The sequence below is a fragment of the Porites lutea genome, chromosome 8 (assembly GCF_958299795.1).
Source record: "Porites lutea chromosome 8, jaPorLute2.1, whole genome shotgun sequence".
In the NCBI taxonomy this organism is placed as follows: domain Eukaryota; kingdom Metazoa; phylum Cnidaria; class Anthozoa; order Scleractinia; family Poritidae; genus Porites; species Porites lutea.
Window position 1 is genome coordinate 15795488 of NC_133208.1, and position 26460 is coordinate 15821947.

Here is a 26460-nt window from a genome sequence, read left to right on the forward strand (position 1 = left end):
TAACAACTATTCAAGTGTTTGTTCCACGATAAGGAAACCTTCACGACACAAACAGACTAGTGAAATCGAAACTGGAAATTTTAGTGGTTGGACAACTGAGAAAGAAGAGTTTGTAGTAATCCCTGAAGAACTGGAGCAAAAGTTTCAAACAGTAGAGTTACAAGAGAGCGAAATTATCTTCGAAACAAATCATATTGTTTTTGAGGAATCCAAAATTTCGTGTTACCAAATACAATCATATATTCTTGGCTTGCAACCACGTGACAAGGCGGCCATGTTGGGGGTCAATACAATAGAACTTTTTCTCGAAGAATTTACATGAAAATGGAGTTTAGTTCCCAGAGGAGAGAAACGCTTTTGTTCTTGACCACCAACATGGCCGCCGTGACGTCACGTGCAAACCAGCAATAGAGTGTAACAAAGAGAAACAGCCTGCATTGCACATCGATATCTTAAATTGTTTAAAAGCTTCAATGCAACAGTCTCACTTATGTCCCTGAAAAACCACTGAAAAACGTCTCGACTTCGTTCAGAGAGGCGTTAACAACGAAATGCCACCCTACTCCTACAAAACTCCTAGGAAACGGAAACCTCCTGATAAAATTTCTTTTACAATTCGTGGTTTGGGTTGAGACAATAATTATTACGTGCTCACAACAGATAAATATACGATGGAAAATTGTAACCTTGTGTTGAACTCAAGCTGAGATAGGACACCAAGCGGAAAATAAATAAACAAACAGAACTTAACATTAGAATTAAGAAAAGATTAAATCAGGCAAAAGGTTAAGCTGTATTAGTATAATTTATTCAGATAGTTGTTAAGCTGAGATAATTGTAAAATTAGCTGGTGTTCCTTAAGTATTAACTGCCCTCACTTAATTTCAAGACTTCAAGTGGACAGGAGAGAATAATCATGACTGAACCATTCCATTAAAACAAACAGCGACATACATCGCCATGGTCACAATATGAACCTACGCTTTGTATCACAGTGTGAAGAAGAAATTTGTGAAATGATCTTCTATTCGAGAAAAACTGGTGTTACTTGAAAACCGTAACACAAAAATGTTTCGACCAAGGAACCAAGAAATGACGAAAGGAAACTCCTTCATTGTTATGGTCAGCAACTCTGCTTTAACTGCCTCCTTGGTAATTTAATGAACCGCTACAGTTTGAGAATGCGAGGAAAGAATACGAGGACAAGATATCTCACCCATGTTGAATTGGCTAAAAACACTGAACTTCTTGATTCAAGTTACTAGAGAGTGCTACAATAACGTATGCGAATGATCTTTGAAAAACTCCTTAGCAAAATCTGCGGGAAACATGTCTGGTTCTAACAAGTTTCTTCTCCCAATGACGGAAACTTTTTAAACTATTATCATTACTGTTACTGTTTTCGTTAGTTTTAGCGCTTACACGGCCTAAGTTCATTCTTATATACTTAAAAGGGGGAAATATGTTAGGGTACATTGTTGCTCAGTGAGTCTGCTTCATTGTATGCGCTTCTCTTCGTAATCATTAATATTTAATCAGTTTATTCTATTTATTTCGGTGTTAGGCATTTTAACTTTATTCAGGGACATATATCATTTAAATAAATTTGTTTTTATGTCGGTTCGGAAATCAAAAGTTCCACCATATCTCAAATACCTTTTGTTAAGGGACAAAGGTTGGTGTTTACAAGCTGTCAAAACAGCTGGACACACTTTAGTTTTTACTAGCAAACCTTTGCTGGTCAGTTAAGTCCTTTGCTAAAGAATTTTTGTACCGACCTCTAAGGTGTTGGGATCAATCAAAAATAGAAAAATTGGACGCACGGTAATTGCAGGAAACATAATAAGTGTAGTTTCAGTCTTTCACAACTTAAGGTTTAACTGAGGTTAAGAAACACCTCCTTCTTCAAGCTTATGTAAGAAACACAGAAACAAATTCAAAAGATGGAAATAAGTAGTTGTATTCAGCTGGGGAATAGGAAAACAAGCATTTCCTGTTAACGAAGTTCGTTTACTTAAACCTGGAGTTGGTTCTCACTTTCGCTTCAAAACTTGAATCATAATCAGATGATTTCCTTATCTCATTAATATCTAACCTAAGGCCACGCGTCCTAACACCTTTCGAGTTCTTTCTCTGTTGAACTAGTTTTAGCCAAATTTCACTTACTTTTCTGACCTCAAACTAGAATTTCTTTCGACACAATCTTAGGAAAATTTAGTTTCTTTCAAACCATCGTTTTGGTTCCCTGTAAAGGAATTTGGGTATAGAGATATTTCTAGTTTTGAAAATTTCTTCCACGCGTAGTGGGAGTCAACTCAAGTTCAGCTCCTTTTGTTTTCTAAACTCTGACACTAACTGACACCTTTTTCTTGTATATGAATACCATGTAAAACTGTAAAAAATCAATCAACTTAATTGTTCAATATAAATAGAACCTCTTGTGAGAAGCTTCACAGTTACGCCTTGAGATCTGAGATAGCTAAGAGAAGTTTGTAACTTCAACGGAAAGATTAAAACCATCGTCAACTGCCAAACTCTGGTTGTGTCACCTCGCTTCACCTTATCCTAAAGTCTGTAGAAGTCCCCCTTATAATTCTCTTGGGTAACCTGTGCGCAGGCTCACTCGTGCTAGTTGGGGAATGTTTTGGCAGCGGGGACGACATCGCGAGAGGTTCCTTTTTCTTCGCGCGATGGCGGCTTTGCCGCCAAAATTATCCCCGGACTAGCACAAGTCTTTTGGGTTGGTCAGTCGAGCGGATTTGACCAAAACAAAATAAAATTAAAAAACGCATTAATTCTGGAAATAGGTGGCCCGATGCCATAGCGTCATTCCCGTCGACCCTGGACACAAAAAAGGATGGTCACATGTCATGGTCGAAGTCATAGTAGAAGTGAAACAACATGGGAAAAACTCGATACACCGCCAAAACAGTTCTATGCTACGAAACCCTGTTACAATGAATTTCCCAAATGGGTATTACATTTCTCGGGGATTTATATTCGCGGGTTTTAATTTCGCTAGTTCTTTTACAATCGCGAAAAACGCGAAATTACGTACCGATAAGGCAGTCTCCCTCACAGCCGCTCGTGGCGGAGTGAAGTAAGCAAGCGTCCCCCCACCACGCGTGGTCAATCAAGTAATTCTCCAGCAAGTAGAATTTGAATCACTTCTAAACTCTTGCGTTGGCCTGGAAAAAATTGTAGATCTCCACCAGTCCTCCAAGTCGTAATGCGCAAGAAGTTCATAGAAATTCTTCCAGAAAACTAATGCCATATCATCGACAGTTATAATGGGACCGTCAAACTTACTCGCCTTCTTTCTACTTGGACGACATTCTGACGTCCATGGCTTTGGAGGTCGGCAGCAGGCATAGTGGAATGACATCATGGGCCGAAAGATTATCCGCCTGATGTTGTACGCATAGGGAAGTTCTTTCCAGCCACTGTCTGCATAAAACTCATTCAGCAATTCCTGATCCGTTGGGCAGGTGTCTTTTTCTGTTGTCTCCCGCCAGTGTTTCATGATTTCTTGATAGGTTTTCAAATCTGGCTTGAACACCAGAAGCCCTGCATTGAAACAAGGATCCAGAACACCAGGTCGGGAGCAAGGCGCGGCTGCAAAGTGTTCCGGGATGTCAAAAAGTTCATCTATATTAGACATCAGCATGTAATCAGCATCAACATAAATCATTTTGGAGAACTCTGTGTAGTTCCACGCGTGAAATCTTGTGTGTGTTCCCTTAATTCTGTGTCCTAGAGGTCTTCCAAAAAGTCCGCTGTTTCGATCTCCACCAACTTTAGCATCCATCCAATCGCAATCCATTTCTTCGACTAAACGAGTTTCCCAGCCGACCCTTTGAAGCGCGTCTTGTGTATCCTCACTCACATTTCCTGATATAAGCGCAATCATATTCTTGTGACAAGAAAATGTTTGAATTGAGTGACCAAGAACCAAAGCGGGAACGACAAAGTCATCATTGACCATAACAGTTAACCACGCTACATCTTTTCGTGACCCAAATTTATTCTTGTTGCACCACTGTTTACCGAATTGTCTCTCCAGTTGATACGATCTCCATTCCTTTCGAGCAAGCAGCAGTTCGTTGGCCAAAACTCTCTCTTTATCATTAATAATATGTAAAGAGACGATCTTCACAAATTTGTATGAATACGGAATTAAAATGGGTCTCCAGGCAGCAATACAAACAGTGAACATTATAAAAGGAGTACAAAGCAATATGCATATTGTCTTTCGTGATCTTGATTCTTGCGTTGTTAATTCCGTTTCATTGCTCATATTCGATTCCACGCTCATTCGACTGAATCTGTTATAGCGAAGAATCAAGCACCTCCACGTCGACGACGAATAGAGAGAAAGTCGTCTTCATCTAATGTTTTCCAATGTAAGGAATTATGTTATACCCGTGTTATCCATCACGCAACTTCGTAGGTTATGGGATTATGCATGCAAATTGGTCCACGTGTCAATCACTCCTCAATGGCGATGGCCCAATTTTATATTTTTGTCTTTCAGGTTTTTTTTTTAGCAAAGCCTCTTGGATAAGATCAGCTAGTATCACTCACACTCAATTTGATATTTTGAAGAATTTAAAAATTCTTATTAGAACAAACAATATAATTTTTTTAGCTTGTATGCAGCCGCTAACAAACTGGCGTACGCTCCTTTAATTAATACTTGGAGCCCTTGATAATACCGTCGCCGAAAGTCACATCGCCATCGACGGGTTCTGAAAATACAATAAGTTGCGTTACTATATGTCTAGAGCTCAAGAAAGCAAAGGCTGTTGCGAGAAAGTCCAAAAAAAAAAACAGTTAATGCAAAATTCACAAACCTTATCGGTCTAATTTCCCATTTCAGATTATAAATACTCTGCATAAATTAGGGAGTTTTCGGGCAGTTCAAGAGCCAAATTTGACTCATAATTGTTCGTCTGCTAAAACGGATCAAAGCTTTGATGGACAATGACTGTCATTCCGCGAACTATGCCCATGAACACTCAAAAGTCATTTACATCTGACTTAATCAAAAACCGCTCTCTGCATGTAACTTTTTTGATGCCAGAATAGTCTGAAATTCACAATTCTACAACGATTCTTCTCTTCAACCTATCCCGTCAAACTGTGGTGCAGGGAACATCGACCTGCGTCACCTTAGGGTGTAAGGAAAGGCTGAATGGGCCCAAACTGATAGTGCCCGAAAAAAAAACCAACAAGCTAATAACAAGCCGAGCCTAAACTTCTATTGTCCCGATTAATTTTTAAATTATGAACATTAAAATTCTTAAAGTTTACTATAATTGGCTTCAAACAAAGATGAAAACTTGTGGCGAAGAGCCGATGAATTATGGCGGTAGCGAAAAAAACAAAAGAAAGACTGGAAGGAAAAATAGAAATAAAAAAACAAGGGAAAGCTGAGAGCATCATCGCCGTTTTCGGGTGTCTACCTCCATTTTTCGGGAGTCAGTTAGTTTTCGGGTCTTTGCCATAGTTTTCGGGTCTTCGGGGGTCTTCGTTTTCGCAACAACCTGGGGTATTTTGAACTGAGGAGAAATTACGACATCATCTGCATCATAATTACCGTATTAACATAACCTGAACGATTTATTCATCGTGATGCGTGTATTATACTACTACATGTTGAGAAATTTCTGAAATTTGATTGGCTTAGAGTAGTGGTATTTCAGCTTAATTTGAAATACCTACATGTGAAAATTAAGAGTATGATAAAATAATAAGAGTATGATTTGTACGTGACTTTGGCATAAATACCACTCGTGATTCAAATTTCACCGCCCCCAACGGCTCGTGAAATTACGTATAACAATACGCTTGTTCAGGTTTTTTATTTTCTATCGCACGCGATAGTCACTCTAATGAGGTTTCACTCAGGGGCGACCCAACGGACTATTTTCTGTAACTGAAATATCTGTTTGGAGAGGCAAATATTTTCCATTGCTTAAATATGGCTATTTAAGATACAATTTTCGAAGCTTATCGAACAAAATGCGTACAATTTTCTCAAGTTTAATTATATTTTTGATATTTTACACCTTAAGAGGCTAATTTTCGTAGGAAAACTGAAGCCTAAAATTATTATCACTTTCTGGAAAATAACATAGAAGCCCTTGTATTAAAATTTTGAAAAGCCTCAAGTTCCCCTAAGATGACCGAACAGTTTATAGCGCCGATTTTCTAGAGATCTAAAAGTACTCTGGATAGCGTAAAAGACTTTTCAATGCATTCAGGAGGAAACCGTCGTTGGGTGCCCCTGTTCACTGGTTTTAAACGACGCGTTACTATGGTGCTTAAGCTGTCCAGATTGTAGTACGGTGTAGAACGATTAGCCTGCGAGGCCGTGGCGGTTTTGTCGGGAGCACTACTGAGCGGCGAAGTACCAAAAACGCGCGCCTCCGGTTTCTCTGCCCTCGCCCGCGTATATTACTTAGCGCGCCCAACCAAAGACGCCATGCTACGCATATAGAACGATTTGCATCGTTTCGGACCTCGAATTTAATTCAGCTGAATAACGATAAGCTATTGTCGAAAACAACTCAAAGAAATATAATAAAACCCGGTTCAGTCAACTTTTAAAATGTTGGTCAATCATTCTACAACCTTGACGAATTAAACCCGATTACGCTTGCCGTGCTACACGGCAGTACACGACGTTTGAAACGGGCCGTGATACATCGCATGATGTTGTCGACCACATGATCATTTTGTTTCAGTTTCATTGTATTTTATTTTTGCTAATTTTTGTTTATTATTTTTGTCTCTAGTTAGTTCAAATTGGCGCAAGAGAACAACGAGAGCAGGTGGATACGTTAATTTTCCTTTGCATTTGGGTAGGTAATGTTGATAAACAGAGACTGAAACAAGTATTGAAACCAAAACTAAAATCAAATTGTTGTTACATGTATATGTATTTGTACTAAAGATCAAAGCCACTTGAGAAATTTGACGTTCATAACAAAGCGCGTGTTCTTGCGGTTTCTTAAATTTCAGTAAATGCATTGCGTGAGTAGGCTTATTAAAAGCGGATAACGTCATCAATGTTATGTATGGTTAGCCAAGTGATGACTACTAAAGTGTAGCTTGTTTATTTCCATGATATAACCTGACACGTTAAAATACAGTTGCGTGTGACTAGGAATTCTGAGCTGACACGAGTACTTATTTTGAAACCGCACACAATTTATCAACTGAATTAACTGTAAGTTACTTTTAATTTTGTATTATATATCTCAGGCATGTTTTAGTTATGTATGGGCCAATATATACAGGTGACTCAAACATGTTGACCAGCTCTTTCAGTATAAATTTGCCGTGATCGTGACAGACCGTACGTCTTCGACCTCAAATAAAACACTCTTGCGTCGCCACCTGGGATAAATTAAAAAAGCGTTTGTATCACACGCTAATAAAAATTTATGAATTTCAACAAGGGTTGAAGTTTTTCATCCCAACTCTTTTGAAAACCCCATAATGCAACTTTGACACTAGGGACTCTGAGTGTTTACTCGTTTCACATGATAAAGGATCGGGAGGGGAAAAGGACTGTTGAAAATTTCGAAAAATGACCTCTAATTGGCAGGTTACCTTTTTTGTGAGCGTCTAAGTCGTTGGATCTACAGTATGACATTCAAGTAACATCAAGCGGAAAAAAAATTACCAAACAAACGGGTAAACTTCAGTGAAATTCTAACACGAATTGTTTGTGATGACAGATAGGGCTGACAGGTTCAGTTGTTGTTTTTCGTTTGAACAGCCTTGTTTAAGTTACAGCTGGTTTTTCTAACAATATATTCGCAAATTCGACTGCACGTCGGTTAACTTAGGATCATATACAGAAATTGCTAGTTATGATCCTTTATTAGAAAACGTTGCTCGACAGCCTAAGAAAGTATTTTTTTTCCAAGTGCTGTGAATGATGCATATTCATGTTTGCTGTCGACATTGGATAGATGTTTTACTTTCAGGCAATTGCTGGGGTTAAGAATGAAACAAGGAATCTCCGTGGTCTAGGCACAGCAAACGCATCTCGACGATCTTACGTGGAAATAGGGAACTGTGAACAGTCGAGAAAAAACAAGTACAATTGACCTTTCAAGGCAAAATAAACGAAAAATTAGTGACGTAAGGAGATATTAGACATATTATCGTCAATACGGAGGTTGAAATGTTACGATCCAAGCCAAGTTCAGCTAATTTTAAAAGGATTTGTGTGAAGTCGTCAGAGCATAACGGTGTTTTATATATTTCGTCACCAATTTACACTGACAAGCTAATTTTTTGGCAAGGGCGGTTTTTTTTTTTTTTCATCTCGTTCTTTCTGAATATGCGAACAAATCCCTTAATTTCACAAATTTGAATTTTTTGAATTTTTTTTCACGTCACACTTTCTTCTCTATTTTGACCGATATTAGCATTGCCATTTTAACAAGAATCACTTCGTGAAATTTACCGGAGCCACTTTTGTCTTGGCAACCCACGTGGAAGGGTCGTTTTCATCAACAAGTTTGTCGGGCGACATGAAAATCTTTTTTATTGCAAATATTCTTTAGAGATGAAAACAAGGTGTAATGAATAATGTGAAAAGAGAAAACGTTAGGGAATCCCCCATTTTGAACAGTTGAGAGTTTTGGCATGTTGCTAATGTAAATATTGCGTCACTAAAGTTAGCTTTGATAAGTGTTCGCATTGATTCTCGATAAATTTCATGATGGAAGGTTCACTCAATGTAGATAACTTTGATAAGTCGCTTATTATTTTCTCGATAAGTTTCACGATGGAAGGTTCACTCTTAAGCGATGGATCGTAAATTTGTCTCTCCAAATATTCACTCTCAAGTTTTCGCTCATAAACTATCGTAAAGGTTGGGGAACGTGTCGTTCCCAAAAAGCTATAATCTTTCTCTTGACTCTCCTCCATACTTCGTGCTTTTCAAAATGGCGGATAAGATTTCAATGAACCAGCGATATATCTCAGCGAACACTCCCAAAAGTAAAGAGCCAGCGATATATCTCAGTCAGCGATATATCCCTAACAATGTAACTTTGAAAAGACAGAAACGCGTTGCATTTTATGACCGGTGCCAGCCTTCGGCTAGGCCCCGGTAACAATCTAGCCCACTCTTCTCTAATTGGTTGCAACTTTTTGTCGCGAAAGCTGAATCTTTTAATAGACTGAAAACGCTAACTTCGACGCAGCCGACGCGTTGCGTGACCACTCAAAGAAGACGTCCGACCATCTGGTCGTAAGTCAAAATGGCCTACGAATACAGACGTCTCTCCTTGCCAGCCTGCTAACGCCCCAAGAGACGAGGACCAAGGTGAGACGTCTGTAATTGCAGAAAAAACCGAAGTCGAGCCTAAATTCGAAATGCAGTAGTTCAAACGCTCTGTCAAAAACCGGGGGGGGGGACTCCGTAAATGAAAGGGGTGGGGATGCTCGTCGTCTCGCTTAGGGTTTAAATTTCGGATTTTGGTCTCGCTTAGGGTGTTCTTGTCAAAACACTATTATTTTTAGCCGTAAAGATCTCTTTTAGGGTTGTACTCGAAGAAATATTAAACAATTATACATTTTCAATTCGTTTTATGTACTCGATTCATGTAATCAAAGTTTAACATAATCGCTTTAGGAGTCAAAAAAGGTTAGGCCAGGCCCAGATTGGTCTTCTTTAGGGGTTTAATTCAAAATTTCCAACGAGCATCCCAACCCCTTTCATATGCGGAGTCTTCCCCCCCCCCCCCCACCCCCCCGCGGGTCAAAAAATCAAGTAACTGATCTATATCTTTTACCTTTTTATTCACGACAAAGTGAATATGAATACTGCTGGAGCGGATTTATGTTGACTAGCAGAAGGTATATGAACTGTTGGGTGACAACAAGAAGACGAAGGATGCAAAGAAACAGGCTTCTCAAATTTCTTCTGGTCGTTTTGGCTCTTATCGCGTTTCTTCACTTCATCGTTTTACCAGCAGCCAGTGGAGGATACAACGATGAATGTTTTATCCCTGACGAAAAACGTCGAATTTTAAGGACCATGGTGCAGAATATTTCGAAAGTGTTTGACAAATACGATGTACAATATTGGCTTGACTACGGTGAGTTCTTCCTCCATAAATAAATAAATAATAAGTAAATGATAATAATAAGTAAAGTTCTTTCTCCATAAATAAATAAATAATAAGTAAATGATGATAATAAGTAAATAAATAATAAATAATAATAAGTAAATGATACAGTCGAACCTTCATGTGCGACCACCTCTCGTAAGCGACCGCGGTCACTTTTTGGCTAGAATTTCCCCGGGAATTTTCCATTGTTTTGAACCTCTTCTAAGCGACCACCTGATACAATGGTCTCACTATGAGTTCACTGCATGGACTACGCTACTCAGAGTATGAGAAGAACTTTTAGAAACACTGACATGGATTTACCAACATAAAAAAGTAGAAATTGTATGCAATACTTTTCTCTCCAAAAAGTACATGTGCCCGCACTTCTCCTCGTAAAAGACTTCTTGCAGTTCGACTCTCGTAAGCGACCGCCTCCTATAAGCGACCACTAAATCTTCACGTTTTAGCTAGTCTCCTACGGGAGGCAGGGGTGTGGCCAGCTTTTCGGACTAGTTGTAGCTAGGCCTGGCTGACTGTCATTTCTACATACCCTAAAAATTGCACGCATGACTAGTACGCACTGACCTCACCAATTAACACTTTGACCTGGTCTGCAGGTCTATGGGCTGGCTACGCCCCTGGAAGGTTCGACTGTAATTCACCAACGTTGTTATCCTCCTGTGTATGGGTGGTTTTAACCTGTACTTTCTATTCAAATGGGGGAGGGGGAACAGTCCCTTATTTGGCCTAGACGGGTATGTGCTGCTGAGCGGGGAATGGTTTTAAGGGGCTTGGGTCTTAAGAAGGGCTTCAGATCCCTGATTTAAAGTTCGCAACTCATTTAAATCCAACTCACTCTACTTTTTAAATGGGAAGTTTTATCCTTGCTTCAACACTTCTCCGGAAGTTTAATTTCTTCGTGTTTACTTGCCAATTTTTCTTTTCCGAGAGTAATATATCCCCCCATGTGAGGGAACCCAGGACAGTCTTGGATTCTGGATTCCACGTCGTGGATTCAAGGAACTGGATTCCGGATTCGTTGTCAGTAAAATTCGGACTCTGAATTCCAATCGTTAGTGGGATTCCGGATTCCTTAAGCTGTATCCGGATTCCAAAGCCTAGGATTCCGAATTCCACAGGAGCGATTTCCCGGATTCTGGGATTCGGTTCCACAAGCAAAGATTTTCGGGATTCCGATATCCGCTTTGAATTCTTTTTACTCGAATTTACATGCAGAAGAAAATATGTTATCTTTTTCAACAGGGATTCTCTCTTAGTAATAGATGCTGTAATTTGACCCAATGATCAGGGCCTGCTCTCATTCCTGGGGCTTTTTACACTGAGGGAGGAAGATACTAGCAACAGAAAGGTCCTAGAATTACGACAGATCTCCGTAGCGCCAATCGTTTTCTTCATTCAGCTTCATGTAATGGGTTGTACTTGTCCCTAGCGCTAGGATCTTCCTAGTTCTAGGAAGAGAGGTAGGAAGATGCTAGTAATCTTGACAAATCAGACAAAAATGGCGGTAGGTCGTTTACTGGATAATGACGGTAATAAAAGCTGACCGTTTCGTTTTGCGCGTCACCACGACCTGGTAACTGGGGTAATTATTAACGCCAGTTAAGAGGGGAGAAGGGCCCAAATTATAGCCTGGGAACAGGCTCCATTTGCGGAAAAGGAAAAAAACGAGGTGAAACAGCAGGAAAAAAATCGCCTAACGAAGCGAGCCGAGCGGTGGACAGCCACTTCGCTAACTGAGTTTTTTTTTTCCCGCCCTCTCCGATTTTTCTTTAGAGAGATTAAGATTTACGTTTACGCCAAACGGCAAACGTGATTTTTACCACGTTACCAAGTTTTTCCCTTAATTGTCGTTTACTGTTTATCACTTCATCTAAAAAAATAAGTAGTTTCACGCTACTAGTTTTATACATAACGATTGTTGTGAACAGTTTTTATCTGCTTATTTTCTATTCTGAGAGATTCTCAACTTGAATCTGACGTTTGCCGTTTAGCATAAGCGTGAATCTTAATCTCTCTTTTTTCACCTTTTTTCTCCACTACGGAGCCTGGTTCCAGGCTATTTTGCTTATGTAGTTCGCCATCTTAAATTCCTCATCTCTTCTTGGGTACCTCCCCTTACTCAAGGCTCGATTTCTGCCGATTGTTCGGGTCCGCCAGAGGAGAGGAGCTTGCGCTCATTTCCCGATCAGCGGCTGGTAATCGAGCCTACCCTCGTAATAAAATATAATTTAATAATTTATGATGATTTATGACTAACAATAGACGACTATTTAACCGTGACAATGGACGGATCGAAACGCACCAATTACCGATTACGAGTCTTCATAGCAATAACATCGCAACGTAATAGACCAATCAGACCAATAACCAGAGTATAATACCATCAACTGACGTGATACAACTCACTTTGACTGTGAAGATGACTATCGCACAGGCTGTCGAAACGTCAATCACTGTCAACAACAACAGTCCTATTCAGTAGTACGTTCACCCGGACGATCAAACTCAACCAAATTTTAATAATTTGTATTCGTAAATAAACTGTTTTTCTTTTTTAATCTTCCAGGGACACTTCTTGGCGCTTATCGCATGGGTGACGTTCTTCCCCACGACCATGACGCGGACATGTCATTTCTTGTGACTTCAAACATTTCTCAAGCCTTTCAGGAATTGGCCAAGTCAGGCATCGCGGCAGCGGGAATTAAAGCGAGATTCAAGGGCGTGATACTTGACTTTGTGCCATGGAAACCGCAATATCGAACCACCCACGACGGGACGCAATTAATGCTGTATAAGTCATACCCTTCATACGTATTAGAAAATGATAACATCATGAATAGATATCATCATAAGTTAGAAACATTTCCATATTCCTGGGCGTTTCCCGCGGGGAGAATAAATTTCCACGGAGTCTCTGCTTCTGTCCCTCATTCACCAGAGAAGTTACTGTCCTTCCGATATCCTTATACATTTGGCTTTTTTGGAGTGCGAATGCAAACGCCATATAAATGGAAGTGTTACATTCCGTGTTGGTTGAGAAAAAGCAATGGATGTTAGAGGGACTAGGGTGGTATTTTAAGCAATTTCAGATCACAGAACTGAAAGAAATGTCAAAACTAGAGCGATTTTCGTATGACCTTGAAATGAAAACGCACGAACAAAACAGAAACAACCAACGAACGGAAATAGAGTGATTTGATTGGTTTATCGAACGGATACAAACGCGCGTGGCTTTTGGTTGGTTAAGCGAACGCTCGATTGAGAAAAATTCATGCCCGAAGAACTTTCTAGAAATCAATCGATACTTTGCTTTGACGTCATATAAACATATTAGCATTCCACTGGCTGATAGACATAACTAACGAACACTTACCAAAACCATTTTTCAGGTTTATACGAAAAACGGTCTAGATCATAGAGTTCATAGTTTTTATTTAATAGACAACAAAAAGTTGTAGCTGATGGTGACACGACCCCTTTTTTGCCTATAAACAGACGAGTGCCTCAGGGCACTATACTTGGACCCATCCGGTTTTCTGTAATGTTAAATGATATACAAGCTGTTGATTCACACAGTTCCACATTGGTTAAGTTTGCGGATGACCTAACTGAAAGCGTTTTGGTAAAGGGAATCCAGAACCAAGCTCCCCAAGAAGTGGAAAACATACTCAGTTGGACCCAGGACAACCTTATGACTATAAACCTTACTAAAACTAAGGAGATGGTTGTTAAGGGTAAAGTTGAGGGGCCCCTCCCACTGTCACTTTTGATATCAAACAGGAAGAATTTCTTAAGCTTTTAGGTGTTTATCTTCATAGCCATCCAACAAATTGGGACAAGCAAATTGACACCCTTCTTGGCAAAGCAGGGAGGCGTATGCACATATTACGAGTGTGCAAGAAATATGGCTATAGTCTAGACTCTCTACTCCACCTCTTCCATAGTTTGATTATACTTATTTTTTCTTATGGCATTTCAGTATGGGGTGTTGTTAGTTATGATAAGCATCTTTCCAAAATTGACAAGTTTCAGAAAAGAGCAGTTCGTTTTGGTTTCCTTAAGGAGGTTTCACACCCGTTTTAAGTCTTTTAGAGGCCTCAGATAATAAGTTATGGAAGAGTATAACTACTTCTACTGAAGGCCCTTTGGTAGATCTCCTACCACCCAGTAAACCAAGATTGCTAAGGAATCGTGGTCATTCCTATGTTCTTCCTCAGATTAGGACCGAACGTTTTAAACGCTGTTTTATTAACAGACGCCTCTTCAATTTTATTTAATTGTCTATTGTAATCCAGAACGTTTCTTTTTTGGAACTAATAAAGATCTTTAATATTTTATATTTGTAGTAATAGATCCTTCCACGGTTTATTCGACTTTTGACAGAGACCAGTCGACACGGCTAAAACGAACGCCTTAAAATCAGCAAATGTGCCAAGTCTGAAAGAGATTTGTCAAAAACTAACGACGATATAGCACCCGCGTAATTTTATAGTACTTTCCCATGGTACTATTTATTGTGGGGGTATGTCCGAGCAACTCGCTCGTTACACTATCAGGTACCAGGAATTTACATCTTGGTCTTTAGTCTTCTTTTACTTCTGCCGACCATCTTAATCTTCTTACTTTCCTTCTCCACTCAATCCTTACTAACTAGCCAAATAAAACTTTTATTAACCCTTTCACTGCCAAATGTAGCCAAAGGAAAATTTCGACCAAGTTTGCCAATTTCATTTTGTAAAATTTTGAAAAACAAATAGCACCATGTGACAGTAAAGGCGGAGAGCTTTCATTTGAATGGTCACATCATAGGATTTCGTCCACAGACTCGAAAGTTAGACTCATCTTACAAACTCCACCAAGCACTCTGGCAGTGAAGGGGTTAATAAGACGAGAGACTTCAACATGATCATCTTCAGACCGCGAAAATATCTACTAATAATTCCTTTATCTTTCTGCAAAAAGACGATCGGGTGAGCGTTTTAATTGAATAAGGAATAGAGTTCCAAATTTGGGAACCAATGCTCGTGAAAAAGGCAGATATTTTATTGGCTCTAGAGAACTTAGCTTTAAAAAATTCGTTAGAGACAGATCTTGCTCTGTAGTATGGACTCGTTAAAAACTAAAACGTGAAAAACATGATCTGCGAAAAACTTTAAAACGCTGGTTAACAAAACCAAACAGGAACCTCAATGGGACTAATGAACCAAGGTCAGCCCGAACATCACGAACACGACCACTTATGACACACTAGCATCTGACAATGGAAAGGGGTGGATCCAGAAAATTCAGAAAGGGGTGGCCGGGACACTTGCCCGCTTGCCAGCTATATACTTTAGATACTTTGTGTTTTTCTGAGAATTCAATAAAAATAATACAAAATTTCAAAGAAAAAGGGGTGGCCGCGGCCCCCTCGGCCAGTTTGTAAATCCGCCCTTGATGACAAGCAAAGAATATTCCAAATATGGCATTAAGCAAATTCGCGAGCTAAGGAAAATTCAAGTACAAGTAATTAAGATCAAAAGATCAAAACAGGAAAACACCAATGTGGACAAAATCAAGACTACCCTAGCTTGACTCTCTTAGTGAAACAAAAACGAAACTTAAAAGATGAGACAAATGCCACAACTATGAACATGAAAAATCCACTTACTAATTTACTTGTAATTAGGCTATGTTCACATTATACAGGATAGCTCTTACGCCGGCACGAAACCATACCGAATAAGGCTTCTGTTCACACATTACGCTCAGTAGTCTGATAATTAGTGAGTTTACGCAACAGGACGGCAGGAAGAAGAGGACGGCAGAACGCTCGTGTGTAACAAACGTGACAAGGCTATTTCTTACGTGTTTTGTCGTGATCTTCACTTAACATCAATGTTTTCTGGTCTTTTGCAAAAAGATCTGTTTAAAGGAAAGTGAAGTTTGGCGAAAAGTTATTGCAAACAAAATTATTGTTACTCTTGTCACACAAGGTTTGCAGTCTTCTTCCCTCTCCCGTCCTGTTGCGTAAGTTCACCATTATCACAACCTATCGGTCGCACTACTTTCCACCAATTATACGGATACAAATGTTTCATGATTTCAATGCCATTTCTGGGAACTGAGATATTAAAGAATCCAAACTTCACTCTAGGCAAGGGTTGTTCGACTAAGTCAGCTGGGAATGTATGATAAAGTCTGTAGTTGAATGGTATCAACCAGGACTCGATACCAGGTCTCCTCATCATTCCATTATAATTATAAAACACAAACAAATCCAATGATGGCCACTGGGCTCCTTCCGAGATAACAATTAGCGAACTCTGCCACAGTCTGTTTTCCACGGACAGCCCAAGAACCATAAAGATGGCTTTGAATTCTTCAAATGACGTTTGGCTGAATTGACCATCGCCATTAATAGCAAGATCAACATCGTCGTCCCACGGAAGGGGACCCTCGATACCTCGTAAAGGTCCCCATAAAGAGCCGTACATAAGCCAGCAATCGATTGCCATTTTTTCTAATATTGAATGTACTTTGTACGTCAGTTGAACCATCTGGTTTAAGTCTTGTTCAGAATTCTTGCATCTGGGCGATGGACTCCAGGGCTTATTCCCGGTGTATGTTCCTGGAGTCGTTACGTTTAGTTTTAGATACATAAACAGGCAAACAATTGTAAACAGCAAATATTTTCCGGCTTTTTTGCGGTTATTTCTTCTACAATGAACCCAGGAGACCAGTACCCTCTTCCACGAGGAAAGAAAGCTCACAGCACGCATCAGGCGTTTGTCGTCGGTCATGCCCTGAAAATAAACAACGGGAAACAAAATTGCGCCTTTGTCAACAAAACAGCGCTAAAAATTTTAATAAAAACACTAAATATATTATGCACCTATCAATGTAAATCCCGTGGGGGGGGGGGGGGGGAGTGCGGGCAAGGGGAGGGGATTTGATGCCTGAGACTATCCCCATGTCGGGCTTTTGATCGTGCGAAGCGACCCCGGGGTCGGGACATTTGACTTTGACCGATAGAAGCCTGGTATCAATTCATCAATCAATCCGTCCCTCGAGGCTTTCTGAAAGTCACGCTGTTGGAGAAAAGCATGAAGTTTTCATTTGTTTTAATCGCCATAATCCGATACTTTACACTGTCATCTAAACAGATAATGTCTATTTTGAGAAAGTTTTTATCTTCAAGTTCCCATCTGATTGTAAACCACGATTGAAATCGAATTTTACCATGAAAGTCAGAGGACTTTTAACGGGTCACTGATCCGACCTGTTCCGACATGTTGAGCAGATGTTGTAAAGCATTTTGCGTTTCATTATTATAATAGCACGGTCAATCTTCCTGGAGCGATTACGTTGTTCAAAATAAGAGATGCTAGTGGAGAGAGAAAATACTTAATTACAGCGAGTAATTTAACGGAACTTACGTTAACCTTAAATAAAAGTAGTAAGAATGTACTTTTGAAATGTTCTTTTATTCGTTTTATATAGTATTATGGTATTGTTTGTTTAGATTTTTCCCCCAGGGTGGGGGCTTTTTTGACACTTTTGATTGACCTTTCGTTTCCCACCCTGGGGGATTTGATCAAAAAATTTTAAAATTTGTCAAATCTCCACCCCTTGCCCGCACTCCCCCCCCCACGGGGTTTACTTTGATAGGTGCATTACATTGTAGGCTAAAAACATTACATATCAAAAGCTAGTCTGAAAAGACGTGTTTCAAGTAAAGATTTAAAACGTTCAAAATTGGGCTCAAGACGGATGCGAAGGGGCAGATTTTTCCATAAATTAGGGGCCGCAGATGAAAAAGCATGATACCCTAAAATCTTTTTCAGTTTTAAACTAGGATAGTTTAAGATAAGACCGTTTAGCTGGACGGAGATTATAGCACGTTTTCCGAGGAAGGCTGAAAGGAATGAAAAGCATGCGCAGCATCTACTTCCTGATCAGGAGGTAGCGCATTGCGCACGCTCGGATCGATGTCTACAGCATCAGTATCAGAACGAATTCTATCTTTCCTTCGAACGAAAAAACCGCCGATGTCATCGGCTAGTTTTGATTTGTCGTGATAATTAGGAAACGACAATTCCTCTTTCTTAGCAAGTATAGTTGCTTGGTAGCTCTGAATAGTCTTTTATGGTCAGTGCTATTCTCGTCAAAAAAGGTGTGTAAACCGCCTGCCTGGCCTGGTCTAAACCATAACTGTAAACAGGCTAATGCAGACACTTAACGTGAGGCACACTTTAATAGCGGAAAACCACAGAAAATTTGGTTATCTATGCATCCAAGAAATTTTTGTTGCGACAAAATCATCTGTCCATACGTCCATACGTCCCCGCATTCATGTAAGCCGGCGTAAAATTTCGCATTTCAAGCACGGTCCGCGCGTTTGGACGGTAAGTCGCATGGCCACCGGGACTTTTAGAGAGAGAAAAAAAAACAACAGTGCCGAGTCTTTTTTTCGACTAAATTTAAATGTCTACGTTAGCGTGGATAACAGAGAAAGAGCTAAAGCGAGAGATAAACAACAAAGGAGACCATTTTGTTTTTTGCATGGAAAACATGAAAATTTCACAGCGGAGGTGAAAAAACGAGAAATGCTAGCGGCCACCAGGGTATAAATGAGGGAAAGAAAATTATGAAAAAAGCGAACAGGAATTCAGACGACATTTTTCAACATGAAATGTTCATAAAAAGTGTATGTTGAAATGTTCAAAAAAGTGTGCTGCACGTGCAAAACTGTTTTTTGGTTCATTGGACCTATTGATTTTTTGCCGTTCTCGTAGTTGTCGCCGTTTAGCATTACACTTTTTAATTGTTTCAGTAAACTATAAGCATATTAACGAGAGCTTCGCTTTTAGCCCTGGTTAAATTTATATATTAATTTTCACTTGATCAGTCAACCATTGATTGATCGGCAGTGGCATACTATCACTTAGTGTCGTTGCTCCTGAAGAAATTTTTGGACGTGCAGAATGTACTAAAGCTTCTATAAAACGGGCCAGAAAAAGCGAGTTTTACCAACCACATCAAACATGAACCTATGTTGCAACAAAGGTTTGATGTGGTTGGTAAAACTCGCAACATCGATCGCTATGTGTTTAACTCGTTTTGCAGCAATGCCGCAAGACAATTGCCATGTTTTGTGTTGACCATTTTTCCGTACCTTAACTAGTAAGGACTAATTGAATTTTTCCCGTGGAGTACTCCCTTATATAAGCCATAGGGGAACTACCGCGTGGCACGAAAATTTCGGGGGGTTCCAATTTTTGCGATTTTTGCGATTTTTCCAGCGATCCGCCCGCAAATGAAAATTACCGCAAACATTTTTCCCGCAAAAATTTACTCCAGAGTAAATATTCTCTAACTTAAATTCGCTACACAAAAATACAGCACTAAGAAATCGTGTTTGTTCATCACAACTTGTCTCTTTCATTCAGAAAAAAACGGTATGCAACGAAATACTTGTTTATTGTTTGGAAATATTCATTTCTATTGCACGCACTCAATGAAAACAAAAATATCATCAATGCTGGGTGGGTACGTTCTGGAAAATCGCAAAAATTAATTCCCAGCAAGAAAACCCAACCTGTCCTCATCGCAAACATTAGTTCCCGCAAAACACAAAAAATCGCCAACATTTCTTATATGGTAGGCCTGAAACGAGTATGGATTTTAGAGGCCAGGGGCCTGTTTCTCGAAAGATCCGGCAACGTTTCGGGCCCAAAGGCAAATTTTCCAATCAAAACCTGTTGAAAAGTAGCATAGTTCCTAACTCACAAACCCGTCAATTTTGCTGCGTTACCTGGTAGTCTTGTTGTTTTATTTTCAGAATTATTGAAACTTTGAGCTTGAATGCCAAAACGGCAAACATAAAACACCTTTACGAGCCCGAAAAGTTACCGGGACTTTCGAGAAAATGTTGGTCTGAAATGGGGTCAGGATTTGGAGAACCGAGCGGCACGCCCCCACCAAGAATACTTTCCCCCCTCCCCCACTATTCCCTGGGGTTTAATTGAATTTTTACAAAACCACAAATTTGAAGTACTTCTCTTCTGTGCCATGAAGGCGTGACAACGTGAACAAAAGACAACAAGTCATTTGTTATTCTAAAATACGCTTTGACATCACAGTTTGTTCTTTCCACGGGCTAATTTTTCTATACATTATTAGTCTGTCACTGAGATATAGGATAATGCCTGAGCTCCGAGACCTTCTCAATTTTTAAGAAGGCAGAGAAGCGAGCGTGAGGTTCCACGCCATTGACCTGCCCTTCCATTTATTGAAAATAATAACCTGTTCAAAACAATGGAAAGTTGCATAAAAGTGATTAAGAAGGCAGAGAAGCGAGCGTGAGGTTCCACGCCATTGACCTGCCCTTCCATTTATTGAAAGTAACAACCTGTTCAAAACATTGGAAAGGTGCATAAAAGTGATTAAGAAGGCAGAGGAGCGAGCGTGAGGTTCCACGTCATTGACCTGCCCTTCCATTTATTGAAAATAACAACCTGTTCAAAACAATGGAAAGGTGCATAAAAGTGATTAACAGTGATATAGGAATTTAGGTATTTTTTTATCTACATTACACGGATGAGTAAACGTGAACGTGCAAAAATTACAATAATCTGGCGATATAAAAATCTAAACTAGTTGTTTATTCTAGATATTGTGACTGTGAAATGACTTGAAACGAGGGTACTTGGTACTTGACAATTACTGAACTTTATCGCCGAACAACGGAGGCGTCGAAAATGAGCAATAAAACCGAATCAATAGATCAAAAATCTCTAAAACGAATTTGTGTCTCGATTTGCATTCCGCTAGTTGTTTTCGCTTTTTGCGTCGTTGTTTGGAGGCCTATTCTGGTTCCTTACTCGTACAAATTTGTGAAGATAGTTGCTTTCCATATCATCAATGATAAACAGAGGAGTTTGGACAACGACCTGCTGCTTGCTCGCAAAGAATGGAAGTTCTATCAACTGGAAAGACGTTTTCGCCAACGGTGGTGTAAAGAGACAAACGTCAGGTCTCGAAAAAATGTAGCCTGGCTAACCGTTATGGTTAATGATGACTTTGTCGTTCCCGCTTTGGTTCTCGGTAATTCCATTCGAACATTTTCTTGTCACACGAATATGATTGCGCTAATTTCAAAAGATGTCAGTGAGAATACAAGAAAAGCGCTTCAGAGCGTCGGCTGGAAGACTCGTTTGGTCGAAGAAATGGATTGTGACTGGATGGATGCTAAAGTTGGTGGAGATCGAAATAGCGGACTTTTCGGAAGACCTCTAGGACACAGAATTAAGGGAACACACACAAGATTTCACGCGTGGAACTACACAGACTTTTCCAAAATGATTTATGTTGATGCTGATTACATGCTGATATCTAACATCGACGAACTCTTTGAGATTCCAGAACACTTTGCAGCCGCCCCTTGCTCCCGACCTGGTGTTTTGGATCCTTGTTTCAATGCAGGGCTTCTTGTGTTCAAGCCAGATTTGAAAACCTACCAAGAAATCATGAAACACTGGCGGGAGACAACAGAAAAAGACACCTGCCCAACGGACCAAGAACTGCTGAATGAGTTTTATGCAGACAGTGGCTGGAAAGAACTTCCGTATGCGTACAACATCAGGCGGATAATCTTTCGGCCCATGATGTCATTCCACTATGCCTGCTGTCGACCTCCAAAGCCATGGACGTCAGAATGTCGTCCAAGTAGAAAGGAGGCGAGTAAGTTTGACGGTCCCATCATAACTCTTGATGATATGACGTTGCTTTTCTGGAAAAACTTCTACGAACTTATTCAGCAGTACAACTTAGAAAACTGGTGGAACAACAACGTCCTTCACGCCAAAACGTCATCAACTTGCAGGAGGCTTGCTTAGTGAATAATTACATTTAGCCATCGTGAATATCCTTAAATACTATGTCAGATTTCTTTTACTTCACACTGCCAAGATGCCTTCAGAATTTCTTGATTATATTGTACCAGAGAGCTTGTTCTTTTTACCTGCTATCCAGGCTCTCTAAGATATAGTCCGGTCTACATCCTATAGTCTACACGGTACTTATGTTTTTTCCCTACCTTCTCTGAAAATTACTCGACTTGTGGTCTTCAATCCTTTTCGTACATGGCTTCAAAACTATGGAAGTCTCTTCCGGATTTTTTTCGAATTTCTATCTTTTGGGATTTCAAGCGCAAGATTCTACAGTATATGACTCCTTTTAGTAGTTTAAAATTTTAGAATGTTGTTAATTTCACAATTTTTGCAGTATTTAGAACTATACTTGAACTCGAAGATACTAGTTCATCTTTAGCTACTCTAAATTCGAGGTCAAATAAAGTATGTGTAAGTATGTATGTAGTTCTTAAACTTGAATAGAATAAATTTTGGACAGCGCTCAACTCTGAGAGGAGCATGTATGTATGTAAACTGGTTCAATAAACTGGTTCAATAAACTGGTTCAACTGGTTCAATAAACTGGTTCAAGACTTCAGAGGTAGTGCATGGTTTTATCACTACAGCTCTGTTTCGTGTGTCAAAAGATGACCACACTCATCGGGTAATATCAATGACTGACCGTTAGATTACAACAACTGGCAAAAAAAGCGGAAATACGATTGCTCTGAGATATATAAAAACAGCGTTATTTCATCATATAAATCATGTGATTGCTATTTGTAATTTGGGAGATTGTATCACTTTATCATAAAGTTCTTGAGGAGGTATCTAATTCTGTGGGGGCATGAACTTGCTGACTCATTCCGCTTGTTTAGATTGCAGAGATCCTTTTTACAGATGATTATGAAGTTTTCAAAAAGACATAAATTACATTTCTTAGTAAAGTTGTTGTAAGGTTTGCATTGTTTGATGGTATTCTACTTTAGGTTGAAAGGCTTTTTGCTGTCTTTGAGTGTCCATATGTGCTTTGGTAATTCAGTTTCGTGTCTCTTGTTTTCATGTCGGAAGGAAGATGTGTGGTTTCTGTAATGTTCTTTGAACTTTGCCTCTAAGAGTTGAGCGCTCCCTGAAATACATTCAAATCAAGCTCAAGAATATGTAAATACATACATCGTTGAAGATCCCTGATGAGTATGGTCCTATAATTTCGGACCATACGAAACAGCACTGTCGCAATAAACGATGATTACTCCTGAAGCCTGAACTCCTGTGAAGTTATCTATGTTTGGTGTATGCATGTATGTATGTGTGTACATTTTGATATTTTCGTAGTAGATTCCGGTGTCAACCGTGAATGTTTCATCTCGTATGTGTAGTACAAGCATTCCATTAAGTTGTGAACATAACAGCGTAAACAGTGTTTAAACTCTACTTAACTGAGACTTTTATTATGGTTAATATTCCTCAGTGCAGCTACTGCTTGAGATGCGATGGAACGCTTCACAGCTTTTTGGAGAGCTAGCTGAAATACTGGCCCTCAAGTTCCCATCCGGAAACGTTTTTTTTTATTGGCATTGGTATTGGAACCGAGAGCTTGTCTATAAATTTGCTTAACTTCAGCGAAAAACACCTTACGAGCAGAGATTTCTCTGTTGCATGGCTCTTAGCATTTAAAAGTCGTTCGCGTCGCTTGTCAGTCGCGTAGTTGGCTCGTTTCATACACCCCGGGAGAAAACAAACCAAGTAGAACACGCGAATGACAAGCGACACGAACTTTGTAACTCTGCTCGCAAGTTAGCAACAAAACAAAACAAAAACAAAAACAAAAACAAGAGCGATAATCCTGTTAATCAATTAAGTTATGCAAAAATATTACCTCAAACATCGTAGCTTGTCATTCCCTGCAGTTATAAAAATGGTATATTCGATTGCTTCTGATACTAGTAACTGTTAAACTATTACCCGCCCCCTCGGAGAATTCGTGAGAAATATGAGAGGGATGACCGAAGGTTTAATGGATGACACACCTAGGCACAAAAATCTCATTGGCTCCTTGATTAATCGTTGCTAGTTCCTTTTACCTGATTGGTGTAAATAAAAAAGGTTCAAGTAGCCAAAACCAAAACGTCACGCAACCTTCACACTTTAATTATGTGCACTGGAACTAACTTTGAGTAACTGTTTTGCCAAATTTCAATATAAAAACGTGTGGTTTCGATCGAATTGACTAAGCGAAACGAATTTAGACGTTCTAGTCGCAAGGACAGGATCTGTTCAGATAAGCTTTTAAATTGACAACTGTCGCTGTAGCATCGGGTGAGTGTCACTACCAGCTCTTATCTAAATTATTGCATGAAGGACAAGAACTCACCGTTTTGTCATGCGACAATTTCGTCGCCGACTATTATGGGTTGCTGTGGTATTAGTTTTGGTATTTTGCCTTAAGAATTTCAGGCGCTTTTTCCCACCAAGCATCAAATGGATTGATTTAAGAAATCAAAAAGATAGTCTCTCCATCTTATCTCCGGTTGAGGAACCTCATCTATACCTCGAGCAACCCATGTTTTTGCTTGTTATCGTTTCTTCTTCACCTAACAAACGGGTAAACGCGGGAAGGAGAGATGTGATACGGAAGACTTGGGGCAATGTTGAGGAAACTCGTGTGCCAAACGATGTTATATGGAAAGTAGTGTTCGTAATGGGCAAACCACAGAACGCTGAAATGAACCAGGTCATAATGGCAGAGCACAGAAGCCGAAGAGACTTACTTATCGGTGACTACAAAGACGAATATCGAAATATTGTCATCAAACTTCTGATGGCATTCCAGTGGGCATCGAAAATTAAGTGTTCCTATGTTCTCAAAACGGACGATGATGTTTACATCGAAATTCCTAAGCTAATTGAGTGGTTGATTAAACGAAGTGATGAACATTCTCTCTATGGTGGTATTCTCTATCAGGGAGACGTTGTCAGAGACAAGACTCATCGACATTATGTTAAAAAAGATGATCTCTCCCTGGAACATTACCCGGTGTTTTGCAAAGGCTCAATGTTTGTCCTATCATGGAATTTGATTCCCAAGATGGTGGAATTTTCAAGACATATTAAAAGAATTGGACCCGATGATGCTTACATAGGGCTTTTAGCCTTCCAGCTAGACATAAAACCAGTCGAAATACAAGGATTTCAACAATTTAGTCACATGCACAACCTTATCAATGTCGTAACTACGTGTCAAATCCAGGAATTGATAGGAATTGGTGATTCTCTCACCCCAGAACAAATAAACTATATCCATAAAGTTAAAAAATCCCTTCCAAAGAACGGAAAACTTCCTAGCGTTTGCATATCGCTATTCATGGAACTTGTACTTTTGTTGTCTTTATCCTGTACATTGTTAACGATATTTTTGACATTTTGCTGCCGACGGAGGTGTCGCTTGAGAATAAAAAGGTAACACAGGTCGTTTTGGACGTTCTTTAAGCCTGAAAAAATGAATAAGAGTGAATGACAGTGCCAACAACTTTTTCTTCCAGTGAAAACTTCACACAAAATATGCATCAAAGATCGACGTAGCGTAGCGATCGCTAATCAAGTACATGTAGACTTCAGTTTTTATGAGCAGTCAGTTTCAGTATCTCAAAAGTGATTATTGAGATCGATAAGATCGTTCAGACCGCTCGACCTTTTTTGAGCAATTGCAGCAACAGAATCCAAGCTTAACTAAAAACATCTCTGATAAGCCGTGTTGTAGAGTGCTGTTTGTCATCGGGCGAAACGACCACAATTCGAATAAAAATATGAGACTCCATTCACAGTTTCTGAGTCACCACTTTCGATGGAGCTGGCAGATTTTGCTTACCCACATTTGAATTACGCAAATCAGTACTTTAGCACCCTGAAACCCGGGGGGGGGGGGGTTGGGGAGCTTTCAAGGAATGTTTGGGTAGAGGTGTGCCGCCGCGACCTTCAAACCATGACCCTGTTTTAACAGCAAATGTCGGAAAATATCGAGAGCCTCAAATCAGTTCAAAGGTAGTCTTTACACTTGGCCGTTAAGTAACATTTAAGAACTACTAAGTTTTACGTGTGTGAAGGCCTACATAAAATCTCAAGTATTTTACTTTGCACCTCATTTAAATCGGAAAGTTGAAACGATTCAAGAAAAGTTTCAAGTGACTTGAAAACCACCCTGAAAACCGACTTTGCGAACTTGCGGTTACCTTAGCTTTGAGAAAGACGAAGCATGTCAATCAATCTTAATTATGTTGCGTGAGGAAATAGTCGGTACGGGAGGCGCCTCAACGACAAAAATTCCACACTGATGACGTAAATCAATGTTTACGCAATTATTCTGGTATTCGTGGAGTTTCAAATGTAAATTTTTTCGAGTGTAG

At 39.7% G+C, this 26460-nt stretch overlaps 4 protein-coding genes and 1 long non-coding RNA gene across 6 annotated transcripts in view; 3 read left to right on the plus strand and 2 right to left on the minus strand.

Moving 5' to 3' along the window:
- Positions 1-2781: 2781 nt before the first annotated feature.
- On the minus strand, positions 2782-4436 carry LOC140946772 (glycogenin-1-like). Its single transcript, XM_073395883.1, has one exon. The coding sequence runs from the start codon at positions 4313-4315 to the stop codon at positions 3134-3136; it is 1182 nt and encodes a 393-aa protein (XP_073251984.1). The 5' UTR covers positions 4316-4436; the 3' UTR covers positions 2782-3133.
- Positions 4437-7219: 2783 nt separating this feature from the next.
- Positions 7220-14500, plus strand: LOC140946438 (uncharacterized). Its single transcript, XR_012166849.1, has 3 exons — positions 7220-7234; positions 9841-10127; positions 12730-14500. It is a non-coding gene; the product is annotated as an uncharacterized lncRNA (long non-coding RNA).
- Positions 14501-15580: 1080 nt separating this feature from the next.
- LOC140946002 (uncharacterized) overlaps positions 15581-26460 on the minus strand; it is a 49148-nt gene continuing 38268 nt past the window's right edge. The window contains exons 1-2 of one of the 2 annotated variants that reach the window (XM_073395064.1): positions 23937-24177; positions 15581-16948 (exon numbers count right to left, since the gene is read on the minus strand). In XM_073395064.1, the coding sequence (XP_073251165.1) occupies positions 16130-16948; positions 23937-23945 (828 nt within the window). In that variant the 5' untranslated portion in view covers positions 23946-24177 and the 3' untranslated portion in view covers positions 15581-16129. Of the gene's footprint in view, positions 16949-23936; positions 24178-26460 lie in introns of those variants that run through there. The other variant, XM_073395063.1, reaches the window with a different exon arrangement.
- Positions 20846-23247, plus strand: LOC140946000 (glycogenin-1-like). Its single transcript, XM_073395061.1, has one exon. The coding sequence runs from the start codon at positions 20906-20908 to the stop codon at positions 22040-22042; it is 1137 nt and encodes a 378-aa protein (XP_073251162.1). The 5' UTR covers positions 20846-20905; the 3' UTR covers positions 22043-23247.
- LOC140946001 (beta-1,3-galactosyltransferase 5-like) lies at positions 24426-25535 on the plus strand. The gene has a single exon (XM_073395062.1). The coding sequence runs from the start codon at positions 24441-24443 to the stop codon at positions 25518-25520; it is 1080 nt and encodes a 359-aa protein (XP_073251163.1). The 5' UTR covers positions 24426-24440; the 3' UTR covers positions 25521-25535.